The sequence below is a fragment of the Choloepus didactylus genome, chromosome X (genome assembly GCF_015220235.1).
Source record: "Choloepus didactylus isolate mChoDid1 chromosome X, mChoDid1.pri, whole genome shotgun sequence".
Classification (NCBI taxonomy): domain Eukaryota; kingdom Metazoa; phylum Chordata; class Mammalia; order Pilosa; family Megalonychidae; genus Choloepus; species Choloepus didactylus.
The window spans coordinates 160,726,332-160,745,844 of record NC_051334.1 but is presented as its reverse complement, the minus strand read 5'-3'; the positions used below and the strand labels follow the sequence as shown (position 1 = coordinate 160,745,844).

General features: G+C 37.1%; 2 protein-coding genes across 4 annotated transcripts in view; one reads left to right on the top strand and one right to left on the bottom strand.

Moving 5' to 3' along the window:
* ENOX2 (ecto-NOX disulfide-thiol exchanger 2) overlaps positions 1 to 19,513 on the top strand; it is a 393,140-nt gene that overhangs the window by 47,562 nt on the left and 326,065 nt on the right. The window lies entirely within an intron of this gene.
* On the bottom strand, positions 13,337 to 19,440 carry LOC119522662 (E3 ubiquitin-protein ligase XIAP-like). 2 transcript variants are annotated; one of them, XM_037821180.1, is made up of 2 exons: positions 18,028 to 19,440; positions 13,337 to 17,826 (listed from the first exon to the last, which is right to left on the bottom strand). In XM_037821180.1, the coding sequence occupies exons 1-2, from the start codon at positions 19,349 to 19,351 to the stop codon at positions 17,633 to 17,635; spliced, it is 1,518 nt and encodes a 505-aa protein (XP_037677108.1). In that variant the 5' UTR covers positions 19,352 to 19,440; the 3' UTR covers positions 13,337 to 17,632. The 2 variants fall into 2 exon arrangements, with proteins under 2 accessions (XP_037677108.1, XP_037677107.1); XM_037821179.1 differs by having other exon boundaries at positions 13,337 to 19,440.

The window sequence follows — 19,513 nt, the reverse complement described above, 5'->3', positions numbered from 1 at the left end:
TGGATTGAAGGGTAACTCTATATCTAGTTTTCTAAGGAACTGCCAGACTGACTTCCAGAGTGGCTGAACCGTTATACAGTCCCACCAACAATGAATAAGAATTCCAATTTCTCCACATCCCCTCCAGCATTTGTAGTTTCCTGTTTGTTTAATGGCAGCCGTTCTAATCAGTGTGAGATGGTATCTCATTGTGGTCTTAATTTGCGTCTCTCTAATAGCTAGTGAAGCTGAACATTTTTTCATGTGTTTCTTGGCCATTTGTATTTCCTCTTCAGAGAACTGTCTTTTCATATCTTTTGCCCATTTTGTAATTAGGCTGTCTGTACTCTTGTCATTGAGTTGTAGGGTAATCCTCTGTTAAATCCTATCTTGTTGGTTGCTACCCCTTCCTCTCATTTTTTTTTTTAATTCATTTTTATTGAGACATATTCACATACCATGCAGTCATGCAAAACAAAGCATATGTTCAGTTGTTTACAGTACCATTATATAGTTGTGCATTCATCATCAAAATTAATTTTTGACATTTTCATTACCACATACACAAAAATAATGAGAATAAAAATTAAAGTGAAAAAGAACAATTAAAGTAAAAAAGAACACTGGGTGCCTTTTTTTGTTGTTTTCTTCCCCAATTTTTCTACTCATCCATCCATACACTAGACAAAGGGGAGGGTGGCCCATATGGCTTTCCCAATCCCATTGTCACCCCTCATAAGCTGCATTTTTATATAATCATCTTCAAGATTCATGGGTTCTGTGTTGTAGTTTGATAGTTTCAGGTATTCGATCTTCAGGGGTGTCTAGGCAGTGACCACCCTAACTTGTTCATATTGAAAAGGGGTGTTCACATTATGGGGAAGGGGGCTGCATCTGGTTGTTGTCCTTAAGGAGGCTGTTGCCTCTGGACTTTAGGACTTGTCTGGCATAGGAACACTCTGGTGGATTTAAGTTTCTGAGAGATGAGTTTAGGGAGTGAAACTTTCATAGAATCTCAGATAGGGACCTAAGTATTTCGGGACTACAGTTGGTAGGGCTTGGCATACTGTGGACATTTGGGATATCTAGCTGGAGCTTGCATAAGAGGATAGCCTCTCAACTCTTTTTGAAATCTCTTAGTCACTGTAACCTTATTTTGTTACCTTTCTTCCCCCCTTTTGGTCAAGAATGTATCATTGATTTCTCAGTATCTTCCCAGTAAATGATCATATCATCTGCAAATAATGACAGTTTTACTTCTTCCTTTCCAATTTGGATGCCTTTTATTTCTTTGTCTTGCCAGATTGCCCTGGCTAGCACTTCCAGCACAATGTTGAATAACAGTGGTGATAGCAGGCATCCTTGTCTTGTTCCTGATCTTAGAGGGAAGGCTTTCAGTCTCTCACCATTGAGTACTCTGCTAGCTGTGGGTTTTTGGTACATGCCCCTTATCATATTGAGGTTGTTTCCTTCACTTCCTACCTTTTCAAGTGATTTCATCACAAAAGGATGCTGAATTTTGTTGATTGCTTTGTCAGCATAGATTGAGATGATCATTTGATTTTTCCTTTTGGATTTGTTAATGTGTTATATTACATTGATTCATTTTCTTATGTTGAACCACCCTTGCATGCCTGGGAGGAACCCAACTTGATTCTTTTAATGTGTCCTTGGATTTGATTTGCATGTATTTTGTTGAGAATTTTTGCATCTATATTCATTAGGGAGATTCACCTGTAGTTTTCCTTTCTTGTAGCATCTTTATCTGGTTTTGGTATTAGAGTGATTTAGGTCTTTTGGTTTACTTATTTTCTCTATTTTTATTTTTTTCTCCATGTCATTTATTTCTGCCTTAATCCTTGTTATTTCCTTTCTTCTACTTGCTTTAGGGATAGTTTGCTGATCATTCTCTAGTTTCTTCATTCTGTCATGTCTTTGATTTTAGCTCTTTCTTCCTTTTTAATGTATTCATTTAGAGCTATAAATTTCCCCCTTAGCACTTCCTTCACTGCATCCCATAGATTTTGACATGTTGTGTTCTCATTTTCATTCATCTCTGGATATTTGACAATTTATCTTTCAATTTCTTCTTTGACCCACTGATTGTTTAGGAGTGTGTTGTTTAACCTCCACATATTTGTGAATGTTCTGGTTTTCTGACCGTTATTGACTTCTAGTTGCATTCCATTATTGTCTGAGAATGTGCTTTGAATAATTTCAATCTTTTTAAAATTTATTGATGCTTGTTTTATGCCCTAGCGTATGCTCTATCTTGGAGAACATTCCATGAGTTCTAGAGAAGAATGTATATCCTGGTAGTTTGGGATGTAATGCTCCATATATGTCTGTGAAGTCTAAATCATTTATCACATTGTTTAGGTTCTCAAATTCCTTATTGGTCCTGTCTGGTTGCTCTATCTATAGAAGAATTTGGTGTATTGAAGTCTCCCATGATTTTTCTGGAAATGTCTATTGCTTCCTTCAGTTTTGTCAGTGCTTGTCTCATGTCCTTTGGAGCACCTTGTTTGGGTGCATAAACATTTATGCACCCAATTGTCCCTTTTATTAGTATATAGTGTCCTTCTTTGTCTATGTCATTTTTTGCATTTAAAGTCTATTTTTTCTGAAATTAGTGTTGCTACCCCTGCTTTCTTTTGTTTGTACCTTGTGTAGAATTTTTTTTTCCATCCTTTCACTTCCAATCTATTTGCATTGCTGGGTCTAAGATGAATCTCTTGTAAACAGCATATTGATGGTTCATACCTTTTCATCAATTCTGCCAATCTGTATCTTTTAATTGGGGAGTTTAATCCATTTGCATTCAATGTTATTACTCTGAAGACAGTTCTTGAATCAATTATCTTATCCCTTGTTTTTTATTTGTCAGATCTGTTTTTCCCCTCTCTCTCAATTTTTCCCCTCTCTCTCAATTTTTCCCCTTTTAAGTTTCCCTTAGTAATACTCTTCAGTTCTGTGCCCTTCTCCAGACCTCTCTCCCCTTTTATTCTCAGCCAGTAGAACTTACTTTAGTATTTCTTGCAAGGTAGGTCTCTTTTGAACAAATTTTCTCAGGATTTGTTTGTCTGTGAAAATTTTAAACTCTCCCTCAATTTTGAAGGAGAGCTTTGCTGGATAAAGAATTCTTGGCTGGCAGTTTTTCTCTTTCAGAATCTTAAATATGTCATATCACTGCCTTCTCACCTCCATGGTGCCTGTTGAGTAGTCAGTACTTAGTCTTATGTGATTTCCCTTGTATGTGGTGAATCGCTTCTCTCTTGCCACTTTCAGAACTTTCTCCTTCTCTTCAGCATTTTACCATCTTTTCAGTATTTGTCTCGGAAGGGTTTTATTTGGATTTATTCTATTTGCAGTTCTTGGGCATCTTTGATTTGCATATTTGTCATTTACAAGGGGTTGGGAGGTTTTCCACAACCATGTCTTTGAACACTCCTCCTAGTCCTTTACTCTTCTCCTTCTGGCACACCAATGATTCTTATATTTGTGTGCTTCATTCATTGTGGTTTTGATTTACATTTCCATTATAGCTAATGATGTCAAGCACCTTTTTATGTGCTTCTTGGCCCTTTGTATATATTCTTTGCAGAAATGTCTATACAAGTCTTTTGCCTGTTTTAAGAATTGTTTTTTGTTGTTGTTGAGATTTAGGATTTTTTATATATTCTGGGTATTAAACTTATAGAATATGAGGTTTCCAACTATTATTCACCCATTCTGCACATTGTATTTCAGTTTTATGATGAAGTAGTTTGATGCACAAAAGCTTTTCATTTTAACAGAGTTCCATTGATCTATTTTTTCTTCTGTTGCTCATGTCTTTGGTATAATGTCTAAGAAATCATTGCCTAACATAAACTCCTGAAGATTCTTCCCTGTGTTTTTTTTCTAGAAGTTTTATAGTTTTGGCTTTTATATGTAATGTTTGATCCACATTGAGTTAATTTTTGTATATGGCATGAGGTAAGTGTCCACCTTCATTCTTTTGCCCATGACCATACAGTTTTCCCAGCATCATTTGTTGAAGAAACTGTTCTTTCCTAATTGAGAGGATTTGGCACTCTTGTCAAAAATTAGTGGCCATAAAAAGAATTATACACCATGATCAAGTGGAATTTATCCCAGGTATGAGAGAGTGGTTCAACATATGTAAATCAATTAATGTAATACACCACATAAACAATGAAGGACAAAAATACACATGGTCCTGTCAATTGATGCAGAGCAGGCATTTGACAAAATCCAGCATCTATTCTTGATAAAAACACTTAGAAAACTAGAACTAGAAGCAAATTTCCTCAACGTGATAAAGGGCATATATGAAAAACCCACACCTAACATCATACTTATTGGTGAAAGATTGAAAGCTATCCCTGTAAGATCAGGAAAAAGACAAGGATGCCCACTGTCACCACTGTTATTGTATTGGAACTTCTTGCCAGACCAAGTAGATAATAAAAAGAAATATAAGGAATCCAAATTCAAATGGAAGAAGTAAAAAATTCCCTATTCACAGGTGATCTGATCCTTTATACAGAAAATCCTGAGAAATCTACAACAAATGTCCTAAAGCTAATAAATGAATTCAGAGATGTGGCAGGGTACAAGATTAACACCCTAAAATCAGTAGTGTTTATATACACTATCAATGAACAATAAGAAAAAGAAATCAAGAAGAAAATTCCATTTCCAGTAGCAACTAAAAGAATCAAATATCTTGGAGTAAATCTAATGAAAGATGTAAAGGACTTGTACACAGATAACCACAAAACATTGCCAAATGAAATCAAAGAACACCCAAATAAATGGAAAAATATTCCATACTCATGAATTGGAAGACTAAATATTGTTAAGATGTCAATTCTACTCCAAGTGATTTAGATTCAATGTAATTCAAATCAAAATTCCAACAACCTTTCTTTGCAGAAATGGAAAAGCTAATCATCCCATTTATATAGAACAATAAGGAACCTCAGAAGAGCCAAAGCCATCTTGAAAAAGAAGAACAAAGTGGGAGGACTCATACTGCATGATCTTACAACTTATTAGAAAGCTACAGTATGCAAAACAGCATGGTATTGTCACAAAGACAAATCAAATTGAGAGCTCAGAAATCACATCTCACATTTATGGCCAACTGATTTTTGACAAGAGGGCAAAGACTACTCATGTGGGTAAGAATATTGCTTCAACAAATGCTGCTGGGAAAACTTGATCTCTTTGCAAATGAATGAAGTTGGACCCCTACCTCAAACCAAACAGAAAAATCAACTCAAAATGAACCAAATACCTAAATATGAGAGTCAGGACTATCATACTCCTAGAAGAAAATGAGGGGAAACATGTTCAGGACCTTGTGTTAGGCAATGGTTTCTTAGGCTTTACATCCAAAGTACAAGCAACAAAAGAAAGAATAGATAAATGAGACCTAATCAAAACTAAAACTTTTGTGCATCTAAAGGCTATATCATGAAAGTAAAAAGACAATCTAAAGAAGGGAAGAAAATACTTGGAAACCACATATCTGATAAGGGTTTCATATCCAGAATATATAAAGGATGCTTCAACTCAACCACAAAAATATAAACAACTCAATTTTTAAAATGGGCAAAAGATTTGAATAGACATTTCCACAGAGAAGATATACAAATGGCCAAAAAGCACATGCAAAGATACTCAACATCATTAGCCATTAGGGAAATGCTAATCAAAACTACAATGAGATGCCATTTCACAGCCACTAGAATGGCTACTGTTAAAAAAAAAATGGAAAATTACAAGTGTTGGAGAGGATATGGAGAAATAAGAAAACTAATTCCTTGCTGGTGGGAATGTAAAATGGTGCAGCTGCTGTTGAAGACAGTTTGGCAGTTCTTCAGAAAGTTAAGTATAGAATTACAATATCACCTGGCAATCCCACTTCTAGGTATATACCCAAAAGAATTGAAATCAGGGACTCAAACAGATATTTTTGCACAAATGTTCATAGTCACATTATTTACATTTGCCGAAAGATGAAAGCATCCTAAGGGTCCATCAACCAATGAATGGATAAACAAAATGTGGTATATTCATACAATGGAGTATTATTCAGCCATGAATTTCTGATACATGTGACCACATGGATGAATTTTGAGGGCATAATTTTGAGTGAAATAAGTGAGGCACAAAAAGACAAATATTGTATGATCTCACAGATATGAAATAATTAGAATAATCAAACTCATAGAGTCAGAATCTAGAATATAGTTTAACAGGATGGGGTGGAGGTAGGGAATAGGGAGTTAAGGCTTAAAATGTACAGAGTTTCTTTTTGGGATGATGGAAAAGTTTTGGTAGTGGATGATGGTGATTGTAGCACAACATTGTGAATGTAATTAACACTACTGAATTATATATTTGAATGTGTTTAAAAGGGGAAATGTTATGTTGTATATATGGCACTAGAATAAAAATTTTCAAAAATTCTCTGGAACTACACAACACGAACAATGAACCCTTAGTTAAACCATGGACTATACTTAAAAATACAATTATAAATATGTGCATTCATCAGTTTTTATCAATTTTAACAAATGTTCCACACCAATACAAGGCTTTAATAATAGGATGGTATATGGGGATCCTGTACTGTATGCATGATTGTTCGGTAAACCTGGAAATTCTCTTAAAAATTCTGTTAAAAAATAAATTGGCTATAAATGTGAGGGTTGATTTCTTATCTCTCAGTTGGATCCTATTTATCTATATGTCTGTTGTTGTGCTGGTTCCTGGCTGTTTTGATTACTGTAGCTTTGTAATAAGTTTTATAATTGGAAAGGATGAATCCTCTACTTTTGTTCTTTTTAAGGTGGTTTTGGCTATTTGAATCCCCTTACCCTTCCATATAAGTTTTTTTTTTTATTTTTTTTTATTTTGAAATAAATTCAAAGTTATATGAACAGTTGCAAAAACAATACTAGCCCCATACACAGAATTCCATCATACCCTGACCCCCCTCCCCCGATAGCTCAATCCACCAACTTTAACATGCTGTCACATCGTTATTTTTTTCCCTCCCTCCCTCCCTATCATCCATCATCTGTTGCTCTGTCTTCTGAACATATGAGAGATAGCTGCACACACCCTTGAACAAACACTATAATTCACATATACACTTCCCATGAACAAGAACATTCTTTTATGCAATCCCATTAAGCGCAGCTAAGAAGTACAATAGATTCAACAATGATACAAAGCTTACATTCTATATTTCCTTTTCCTTATGTCTCAGCTGTGTCCCTTTGAGCCACCTGTCCTCTATCCTCCAGTCCCATCCAAGTTCATCCTTGGCATTCAATTGTCATCTATTTAGACTGTCTTTTTTTTTTCAGTTGTGGAAACATATATGCAGCCTAAATCTTCCCATTCCAACCCCTCCCTAGCCTTTCATTAGTGGGATTAATCACATGTAGAATGATGTTATGCTCTTTCCCACCATCCATTACTAGAAATTTCCCTTCACCTCAAACAGCAACCCTACACTTATTTCTTAACTCCCCATTGCCCCTTCCCCCATTTCTCTTAACCCAAACTCTACTTTTCATCTCTGTGGTTATATTCTCTGATAATTTCTTTGTGTTTACTGTGGGGCTTAAAATTAACCTCTTAAATCCCTATCAATCTTGTTTTTCTTTGATACCACCTTCACTTCAATAGGACACATAAACTATGTTCCTATACTCCTTCATTCCCCCACCTTTATATAGTTGTCTAAAATTACATATTTTACATTGAGTTCAAAACCATTGATTTGTCCTTAGAGTTTGTGTATTTTATATCATGTAGGAAGTAACTAGTGGAATTACAGTTCAAAAATTATTGACTTCTATTTGTATTCCATTGTGGTTGGAGAATGTGCTTTGAGTATATTCAATTTTTTTTTTTTTTAATTTCTTGAGGATTGTTTTATGTCCCAGCTTATGGTCCCTTCTGGAGAAAGATCTGTGATCACTAGAGAAAAATGAGTGTCCTGGTGATTTGGGATGTAAGGTACTATATATGTCTGTTAAAATTCTCTATATCTCTTTCTCCTTTCCCTGTCTCTCTGCCAGCAGGGCTCCCCTCAGAATCTGAAGTAGGGCAGGTCTTTTATTGGCAAAGTCTCTCAGCATTTGTTTGTCTGTGAAAAATTTAAGCTCTCCCTCAAATTTGAAGGAGAGTTTTGCTGGATAAAGTATTCTTGGCTGGAAATTTTTCTCTCTCAGAATTTTAAATATGTCATGCCACTGCCTTCTCGCCTCCATGGTGGCCACTGAGTAGTCACTACTGTCTTATGTTGTTTCCTTTGTATGTGGTGAATTGCTTTTCTCTTGCTGCTTTCAGAACTTGCTCCTTCTCTTCAGTATTTGACAGTCTGATCAGAATATGTCTCGGAGTGGGTTTATTTGGATTTATTCTATTTGGAGTTTGCTGGGCATTTATGCTTTGTGTATTTATATTGTGTAGAATGTTGGGGAAGTTTTCCCCAACAATTTCTTTGAATACTCTTTCTAGACCTTTATCCTTCTCTTCCCCTTCTGGGAAACCAATGAGTTTTAAGTTTGGACGTTTTATTTTATCTATCGTATCCCTGAGATCCATTTCGATATTTTCGATTTTTTTCTCCATTCTTTCTTTTGTTCTTTCATTTTCTGTTCTGTGGGCTTTTAGGACACTGAGATGTTGTTCACCTTCTTCTAGTCTTGTATTGTGAATATCCAGTGTCTTTTTAATTTGGCCAACAGTTTCTTTTATTTCCATAAGATCTATTTTTTTATTTACTCTTGCAATGTCTTCTTTATGCTCTTCAAGGGTCTTCTTTATGTCACTTATATCCTGGGCCATGGTCTTCTTGATGTCCTTTAAATCCTTTGCCATGTTTTCATTCCTCAATTGTAGTTCTTTGATTAATTTTGCGAAGTATAGTGTATCTTCCGATATTTTGATTTGTGTATTTAGAGTTGGATTCTCCATATCTTCTGGTTTTATCATATGCATTGAGATTTTCTGTTGTTTTTGGTCTCTTGGCATTTGTTTTGCTTGATAGGGTTCTTTCAAGTTGTAAAGAAAAAGGGATATCGATCTAATTTTTCAGGAACACAGTTTGGTGACATACACTTTCTCTAACTAACCAGCAGATGGCATCTGTGAGTCACCTATATCCCTCAAGTCAGTTCTCAACCTTGTTTCCGCGTTGTGTGGGAAAATGATTCTTGTGGATTCGGTTGGAGAACTCAGTTTGGGTGTGTTGCTGGAGCTGTCCGCCCTGAATGTGGGGCATGTGTACGGGTGGCCAGCGAGGAAGGGCAGTTCTAATGTTCAAATCCCCCAGGATCCCGGAGATTCAAGGCCACGGCAAGAGTCTAAGCCTTCATTTAAGTTCGGCCCCAGACCCTCTCTCTCGCTGATCCATAAACCACCGGACTTGGCGTAGCGTCCCTGGGTTCTCCGAGTGGTTCCCCCCTCCCAGCCACGCTCCTCCAGGAGCTCAGCCGAGGGAATGCTGTGCTACGTCACCAGTGCGCGCCGTCCCACAAGGGAAGCCCCAGGCCGCCGGGCTGTGCGGCGGCGCACTCCCCGCCCAAAGCAAAAATGGCCAAATGGGGCATCTCAGCCCCCTCCTCCTCGCACAGTTCCTCCTTCCCAGCTCCGGGACAACTGGCGGGGCTCTGGGCTGTGGGCACGGCCCCGGGCAGGAGTTTATCCAGCCCTCCGGGGGCCCAGCTGTGAGCCGCAGGGTTTCTTTCTGCTTCCGGCTCTCCCCTCCGTTCCCCCAAACCCAAGGGTATCTGCTGTGGGCTATCTTCCCGGCCAGACACCAAGAGGCCGGCCCAGCCCCCTCTTGCTGTGTTTTACTGCGTGGTTCCCATAATTGCTGCTGGAGCCGCTCCTTTTTTTTTTTTTTTTTTAAAGAGCCAGCTGGTCTCCAAATGCTGAACCCTGGCTTCCCCAGCCCACCGCAAGGCTGCGGGTCTTCCAGCCAGCTTACTCACTCGTTTCAGAATGCCGACTCCCGGTTTCACCAAGTATACGGCCCCTCTGGAGCTAGGAGCCCTTGTCCGGCTGGCGCATCTCTGTAACCCGTATTCTAGGTCACTTTCTGGTTTTTAGCTAGTGTTTTTCACGGAGGCGTTTTTTTTTGCCCTGTCTCAGCTAGCCGCCATCTTAGTTTCTCCCATATAAGTTTTATGATTCCTTTTTAATTTCTACAAATGCATTGGAATTTTTATTGGGATTATGTTGACTCATTTTAAAAGATGGATACTTATATTGTTTATTTATAGATCATCAACTTTCCACAAGTGGAATTTCATCTTGTTTCCATGCAGAGTGGTGAAACAGTGATAAAGCCAATCAGAATAAACTACTTCAAAAAGAGGACTAGGCTAACACTACTCACTTTCTTTTTTTTATTGCGATTCTTCACAAGCCATATATAATTATCCAAAGATCCAAAGTGTACAATCAATTGCCCAAGGTATCATCATACAACTGTGCATCCATCAACACAATTTTTTTTTCAATTTTTAGAACATTTTTGTTACTCCAGAAAACAAATAAAGACAAAAAAAGGAAACTCAAATCCTCCCATACCCCTAACCACCCCCCTCCATTATTGATTCATACTTCTGGTATAGTACATTTGTTACTGTTGATGAAAGAATGTTAAAATACTACTATCTGTAGTATATAGTTTGTAACAGGTATATATTTTTTCCTATATGCCCCTCTATTATTAACTTCTAGTTATAATGTCATACATTTGTTCTAGTTCATGAGAGAGATTTCTAATATTTGTACAGTTAATCACGGACATTGTCCACCACAACATTCACTATTTTATACATTTCCATCTTTTAACCTCCAACTTTCCTTCTGTTGACATACGTGACTCTGAGCTTACCCTTTCCGCTACCTTTACACAGCATTCAGCACTGTTAGTTATTCTCACAATGTGCTACCATCACCTCTGTCCATTTTCAAATGTTTAAGTAACTTATATTTTGTGTCTATGACTTTACATATTGTAATTAGTTCATATCAGTGAGACCCTGCAATATTTGTCCTTATGTGTCTGTCTTACTTCACTCAATATAGTGCCTTCAAGGTTTCTTTATCAACCCATTTTTTTAAGACGGTTTTGTTCACACACCATGCATTCCATCCTAAGTAAACAATCATTGGTTCTCTGTATGGTCACATATTTATGTATTCAGCACCATTGCCACAACCTATATAAGGACATCTCCATTTCTTCCACAAAGAAGGAGGAAGAGTCGAAGAAGGTAGAGGGACAAAAGAAAAAGAAAAAAGAAGGAGAGAGAGACAGAAACATGACAGCTAGAAAGCAAAAATGGAGAGATAGCATTAAACTTAAGTAGAATAAAGAGTCAGACAACATCACCAATGCCAGGAGTCCCATACCCTTCACCTTTGTCTCCTCCCCCATATGCATTTAGCTTTGGTATATTGCCTTTGTTATATTAAAGTAAGCATTTAATTTTAGTCTCTAGTTTGCATTGATTGTATTTTCCCCCCAGTACCACCCTATTTTTAACACCTTGCAATGTTGACATTCATTTGTTCTACCTCATGTAAAAACATATTTGTACCTTTTGTTATAATCGTTGAGCAACCTAGGTTTCCCTGAGTTGTACAGTCCCAGTCTTTGTCTTTCCTCTTTTGTTCTGGTGTCCCACATGGTCCTAACCTTCCTCTTTCAACCATGCTCACAGTCATCTTTGTTCAGTATGCTTACATTGCTGTGCTACTATCTCCCAAAATTGTTTTCCAAACCTCTCACTCCTGTCTTTTCCTTTCTGTCTGCAGTGCTTCCTTTAGTGTTTCCTGTAGAGCAGGTATCTTGTTCACAAACTCTGTCATTGTCTGTTTGTCAGAGAGTATTTTAAGCTCTGCCTCATATTTGAAAGACAGTTTTGCTGGATATAGGATTCTTGGTTGGTGGTTTTTCTCTTTCAGTATCTTAAATATATCACCCCACTTTCCTCTTGCCTCCATGGTTTCTATTGAGAAGTCCACACATAGTCTTATCAAGCTTCGTTTGTATGTGATGGATCACTTTTCTCTTGCTGCTTTCAGGATTCTCTCTTTATCTTTGACATTTGACAATCTGATTATCAAGTGTATTGGCTTAGGCCTATTCAGATCTATTCTGTTTGGGGTATGCTGCACTTCTTGGATCCATAATTTTATGTCTTTCATAAGAGATGGGAAATTGTCATTGATTATTCCCTTTGTTATTGCTTCTGCCCTTTTTTCCTTCACTTTGCCTTCTGGGACACCAATGACACATACATTTCTGTATTTCATTTTGTCCTCAAGTTCTCAGAGACACTGCTCATAATTTTCCATTCTTTTCTCTATCTGTTCTTTTGTGTGTTGGCTTTCAAGTGCCTTGTTCTCCAGTTCCTGAGTGTTTTCTTCTGCCTCTTGAGGTCTGCTGTTTTATGTTTCCATTGTGTCTTTCATCTCTTGTGTTGTGCCTTTCATTTCCATAGATTCTGCCAGTTGTTTTTGCAAACTTTTGATTTTTACCTTATGTACACCCAGTATTTTCATTATACGCTTCATCTCTTTTGCCATATCTTCCCTAAACTTTTTGAATTGATTTAGTATTAGTTGTTTAAATTCCCGTATCTCAGTTGAAGTGTAAGTTTGCTCCTTTGGCTGGGCCATAACTTTGTTTTTCTTAGTGTAGGTTGTAGTTTTCTGTTGTCTAGGCATGATTTCCTTGGTTACCCCAATCAGGTTTTCCCATACCAGAACGTGCTGAGGTCTTGGATGGAAGGAATAGTATCTGGTTTCCCTGAGGGTGTCTTAGAAGTTTGGTACACCCTGTGAGATCTCAAGTCATTGTGGTTTTCTGCCCAGCAGGTGGTGCCTGTCAGCCTGTAGCTCCAGACTGGTGTAAGGAGGTGTGGCCCGTGGCTGTTTTCCCCCAGGCTCTGGGGTCCAGTTCTGAATGGAAGGTGGGTAGTAGAGCTGGGCCCCACTTCTTTCCTCTTAGGGAAGATATCCCCCCTAGGGAGAGGTCATTAGCATTTGAGTAGTCTCTGTCTGTGCTGTCTCCACCCTTGTCTGCATCAGATCACTGAGAACTGAAAATGGCTGAGGCTTTTTCCACTGAGCTGAAAAAGGGGCAGAAAGTCCCCTTTAAGGCCAGTCTGTGGCCACCCTCCGGCTCTCCAAGGTCATTCATCACCAGAAGCCTCTGTCTGCTTGTTGAGGATTCATAGCTTGTATTGAGCAGTCCACGCTTGTTTTTTTTTTTTTTTTTTTTTTTTTTTTTTTTTTCATTTTAAAGAATAGTACTTTATTGAATGTTTTATTCACAGAAAAATAAGCTTTAATTTAAGATGACTTCCAGATTATACAGTGGAAAGCAATTTTCTTAGTTTTTCATACTGATGGAAAGGCTCCTACTAAATGAAAAAAAGCCATAAAATTATATTTACAAATATAGCGCTCTCTCTCAAAACATTTCTGATTATTCACAACACTAATACAATGACATAAGAAACAGTGATTCTGCCAGGTTGGTTAGATACAGTACGTCAGTAATGAAAATAATGCAAAATCTTCTAACAGAAATTACATCAAGCCAAAAATGCAAATTTGATACCAAGTAAAGATAAAATGATTAAATATATAATAATTTTAAATGTTACATGATACATAATAAAAATGTAGTAAATGGTGAAAAATCTATATGCATATCCAAAAACTTTAGACTTCAAAATAGAATATTACCACAAAGATTAATGTAGTACTGTACAATATATATATGATTGTCCTACTGTATTAGTTATAAAGTGTCATTTAACATGTAGTGAAAGTTATGATATCGTGGAAAGAAGCGTTGAAAAAATAAATATTTGACACCTCCCAGGAGAGGTAGCTTGGTGAAATTTCACCTTCAAATTATGTCCCAGTCCTGGCTTTGCCACTAACTTAGCTATATAACTGAACAAATCACTTCACCTTTGTGCCACAGTTGCCTCATCTGTAAAATGAGGCGGATGAGTAAAGATATTCTCTAAGGTTACTTCTAGCTCTGACGCACTTTGATTCTAATATGCTGTGAATGAGATTCGCATTGTGCTAAGTGTAAAAGTCAAACTGAAACTGATTATCAATTGGGAATGAGCCAACTGTTTCTATTAGGAAAGCTCAACTAAGTTTGATGAGAGTATTTTTTTTGAAGTTTTCATAAAAGAAATTTAAATATATTTTAAGGGCTTGATCTATGTACTTATTGTAATTTGTATCTTAATACATGAGAAACACCAAAAAGGATGAGTAAGAGTCACTGGAAGAGTTATCATGTAACAATTTCTTCTAACTTTTAGCCTAAATTTTCAGGTCAAGGCAAACACACAGAGGGTAAAAGGGTGTTAGGAAGGGAATTAACATGTATAGCAGGTGCTTTACATACATAGTCTCCTTGAACTCCTCATAACCTTTTGAGATAGGTATTAGTCTCATTTCACAGATGAAGAAAGGGCTACCTTTTTTTTTTAAAACAGATATGACCAAAAAGAACTACCTCTGTCAAATATTCCTCCCCATTTTCTTATTTCTTGAATGGAAATGACACACAACCTATTCCATTTCTCCTACCCCCTCCACCCTTTTTCCCCATGCAACAACTGGGTAATCAGGAAATAAAACAATGATGTAGGTCTAAAGAGTACAACATATGCAACTAATGCTGTGGTGGTAGTCTCCAATCAGAGTTCACATTACAAATTTTATCCACTAACATGAAAACAGGAAAAAACTATCAAAGTTTAAATCATATCACAACAAAAACAACAAAACATCATATCATATACACCCACCCTACCCACCTCAGTCTCTAAACAAAGGGAAAAATAATCTAGCAGGGAAGGCAATAGAAACCATTAATTAATAAACTGGAATTTACTTTATAAACACTACAACTCACTTCTCAAAAATTAAGACAAGGCTTTTTTGATCAGCACACTAAATTTATACAAATAAAGATAACTATTTATTACAAAGCAACTTTGAATCTTCACAAGACTAAACACAGCAAAATAGGTGGTGATTTTGAAAAATCCTGGAATAAACTTAATACAGAGAAGGAAGATACTGAGAACTATACCTTTTGTGGGTAGGGGGTGTTGGATCTGGTTTTATCTTTGACCTTGCAAACGATCAATTTTAGTACAAGTAGATGGGAAGGATCCAGTGCTTTTTATAGTATGAACATAGACATACACTTATTTTTAAGTCTCTAGAAGTTTGATTGTAAGTTGGGAGTGCTGAGTGATTTTAAGAACCTGAAGTAACAGCATTTCTAAACAATTCTTAAACTTGTTAGCCACATCAGCTTTGTCCATTAAATTTCACAACTCATGAAATAAAGGGAAATAAAGGTCTTGCTTAACTTTAAACATAAAAGTTTTAAAGAAGAGTTTTAATGAACTGAGGCTCCCCAAACAGGAAAAGCCTTATGTTAAAAAATTGAGTCCTGGCTAACAACTACATGGAACTAACAAACTTGGAGCTGAAAATGTGAAAAACACATTTTTTAAAACTTTAACACTTTTCTCCCCTTGTAGAAACCTTTACATTTAAATTTAAAGCTTAGACTACCCATGTCAAATATATCTTAATGAACATATAACTAAACCTAGATGGAAGGCAGTACAAAGGTGAAGAACTGAGGATTTACATAATAAAACAAAAACAGGGTAGTCATTATATAATTTTAAAAATTCTCATTTAAACTTGCAGTGCTTTAAATGAATATCACTTAAAATAGTAAACAACAGAGGTTAGGAGAACATGACAATACTCTTTCTCTTAGAAAATACAATGAAAATAAAACTTTTAACAGTATCGCTCTCAAACTTTTCTCTGCAGTAAAATGTTCACTCACCTCTATAACAGGTCATGAGACTCTCATAATGTAAAGCCTGGGTGGTCTATGAAGCATTCAAAAATTTCTATTTTTACCCATGTAAACTCTTATTTAAGTGTTTTTTCCCTTTTTAATACTTAAACAATGATGGTTCTTTTCTTGTCAGTATTTTATAATTTCCAAGAGGCTTTAAGGATCTTGAGAGAACATTTATTTCAGAAGTATCTACTACTATTAGTAGTAAGAAACATATAAAAAATTTTAGGTAAAGGAAAGACTTGACATTTTGTCTATATACATCTTAAACAATCATCTTAACAGTAAAAACTCACATGAAACTATAAGATACAAGATGATATGAGAATCTCAACATGGAAAGCTGTAACTAGAACTACGAGCAGTGTACAAACATGCTTCTACTTTTACCTACATCAGCTGACAGATGTTTAAAATACTGGGTTAACAAAGATCTTTTAGTAAAGTGACTTAGGCAGGCTTAAACTAGCAAGGATTAAGGATGAATCCTTACTAATTAATTGGAAGATCTGAGACATACTTTATATTTCATTTTACAAAATCAGAAATATTTATTTTGAAATAAGAGAAGACATGGTCTACCTGTCAGAAAACTACCACTCAGAAATATTTTTCACCCACAAAGCAGGAAAAACATAAAAACATTTAAATTTTACATTAGCACTAAAAAGGATAACTGCCCTGCCTTCTTGGTTTAGAAAAACTAACGCTGAGCAATAAGTAGTTTTGCAGGCGCCTGAACATGCCTAAGCCTTTAAATCAGTTAAATATTTTCTAAAAATTCTGATTACAAAAGTAATACATACTTACAAAAATTCAAACAGAAAAAAATTTAAAAAGTAAAAAGGGAAGGCCCCTGCAAACCCTCTATGGAAACCCGACCCCAGCTCACCCCCACCCCCCCCAAAGAGAAACCACACTTAACAGTTTGGTGTGCATCTTTCCAAACCTTTTGTTCTATACACATACACACACACACCCCTTTATTTGGCTTATACCACACATAAAGTTTTGCCACTTGCATTTTACACAATATATCTTTGACATCTTTCCATGTCAGTACATGCAGGCTAGATGGTATTCTATCATTAAAATACCCTTTAGAAATGGCATAGTCACTTTTTAAAATCATTCACACAACTGGGTGTATATTTTTAAAAGAAAGCAGACACAGTCCTGAAACACAAAGACAAAAACCTAAAAATAATCTCAATCTTTCCACCAGTGTGGAACAGTTCAATCCTTTTTCACACAAAAAACAAATTATGTGATTGGGAAGATTAACTCTCATCTCCACATTTACACCAAATGCTCCATTTGCTAAGCCTAGCTGAAAAGAATGAAAAATTCGGTTGATTAATTCAATTACATTTACAAACTAAGTCGGGGTACTACAGATACACATTGTGATCAGTTATAATATGATGCTTCTTACCTATGTCTAGGATTTCAATGAAATAACAGTAAAAAATAGGATAAATAATATAACTAATTTCCTGAAAACTCCAGAAATTCAAATTTTAGATTGTCAACTAAAACATTACAGTTTACATTTTTTTCCCTACTTGGGTAGCAAATGCTAATGAAATTCAATGCTGATTATTTAAAGTTGGTTCACATCACACATTCAATCAGGGTGATAAGAACAACAAAACACAGAGCGAAGTCAGATTAAGACATAAAAATTTTCTGCTTGAAAGTGATGACTGTGTAGCACATGGGACATTTGTCAACTGCTTCAGCACACTGTTTACAAGTGACCAGATGTCCACAAGGAATAAAAACTACAGCAATATTTCTATCCATACAGATTTTGCAAAGCTTCTCCTCTTGCAGGCGCCTTAGTTGCTCTTCAGTACTAATCTCTTTCTGCAATGAAGTCTCACTTGATTCATCTTGTGAATTGCCTTTCTGATCACTCACTAGATCTGCAATCAGAACCTCAAGTGATTTATAGTTGCTCCCAGATGTCTGAATTTTTTCCTCCATTATTTTCTTAATGTCCCTGAAACTGAATCCCATTCGTATAGCTTCTTGTACCATAGAATTTTGGAAAATTGTATCATCAATTCTTTTAGTTAGTGATGGTGTTTTTTCAGCAGTTCTTCCCAGAGACTCCTCAAGTGAATGGGTTAAATGAATATTGTTTATATATTCTTGCCCCTTCTCTTCTACCAGATATTTACACCCTGGATACCACTTAGCATGTTGTTCCCAAGGGTCTTCACTGGGCTTCCAATCAGTTAGCCCTCCTCCACAGTGAAAGCACTTTACTTTATCACCTTCACCTAAAGCATAAAATCCAGCTCTTGCAAGCTGCTCCTTGTTAACTGAGTATATCCATGTCCCAAAAGTAAGGATCCGTGCTTCATAATCTGCCATGGCTGGATTTCTTGGAGGATTTGATGAATTTGGGAAATTCCTATCAGAACTCATGACATCAGATTCACTTCGAGTATTAACATTTCGGCCCAAAACAAAGAAGCAATTAGGAAAGTGTCGCCTGTGTTCTGACCATGCACGATCACAGGGTTCCCAATTTTTCAGTTTTCCACCACAACAAAAGCACTGTACTTGATCATCAATACCTGTGTAGTAAAGTCCAGCGCTAGCTAACTCTCTTGGGGTTAAATGTGCATAGTCTGGCCAGTTCTGAAATGACTTTAATCTCGCTTCTTCACTACACATGGCAGGGTTCCTCGGGTATATGGTATCTGATATATCTACAACTTGTCCGGTTCTCAAAAGATAGTCTGCATGAGTCTCAGATGGCCTGTCTAAAACAAAATGATTTCTGTTTCCTGGACAGTTTTCAACTTTGTACTGACCATTTTGGATCCCAGGATTTGTCGACTGTGCAGCATTATTCTCAAAATAAAAGCCATTGATAAATCTGCAATTTGGAGATACTTTCCTGTGTCTTCCAACTGCAGAGTCTCCATATTGCCATCTATCTACTGCAACATGACAACTAAAACACCGCACAGTATCTCCTTCCCCAGTATAAAGAAAACCGGCTCGTGCCAGTGTTGATGCTGAAACAGGACTACTACTTGGGAAATTAACAAATGTTTTTAATCTATTATACTCTTCTACAAATTCTTCATCCTTATTGATGTCTGCAGGCACACAAGTTTTAGATCCTTCAAAACTGTTAAAAGTCATCTTCTCTTGAAAATAGGATTTGTCCACCTTTTCCCTCCTGGAGCAACGGCCTCGAACGCCCGCAGTGCCCGGCGAGGCAGGTCCTGAGGGAAGGGTCCCGGAGGAGGTGCACCACCAGACCCAATCTGGAAATGCCAATTCCGCTCTGCGGCCGGGCCTGGGCCTGGGCCTGGGCCTGGGCTTAGGAGAAGGAAACGGAAGTCTCTTCGTCTCCCTCACCCGCATCCATTAACACGCCCATCCCCCGGAAGAACCCCGAGTCAGGGAGCCCCAAGTGCGTCCACGTCAGGGCTTCAAAGAGACACCGGGCGTGGTCCATCGGTCTCATCCACGCTTGTTAATTAAAACCCCAGCTGGAGCTCAGCTGAGCTATATTCACTTGCTGGG

Coding starts and splice junctions, on each gene's coding strand:
- LOC119522662 (XM_037821179.1), bottom strand. CDS start 19,351: ATGCGGGTGAGGGAGACGAAGAGACTTCCGTTTCCTTCTCCTAAGCCC.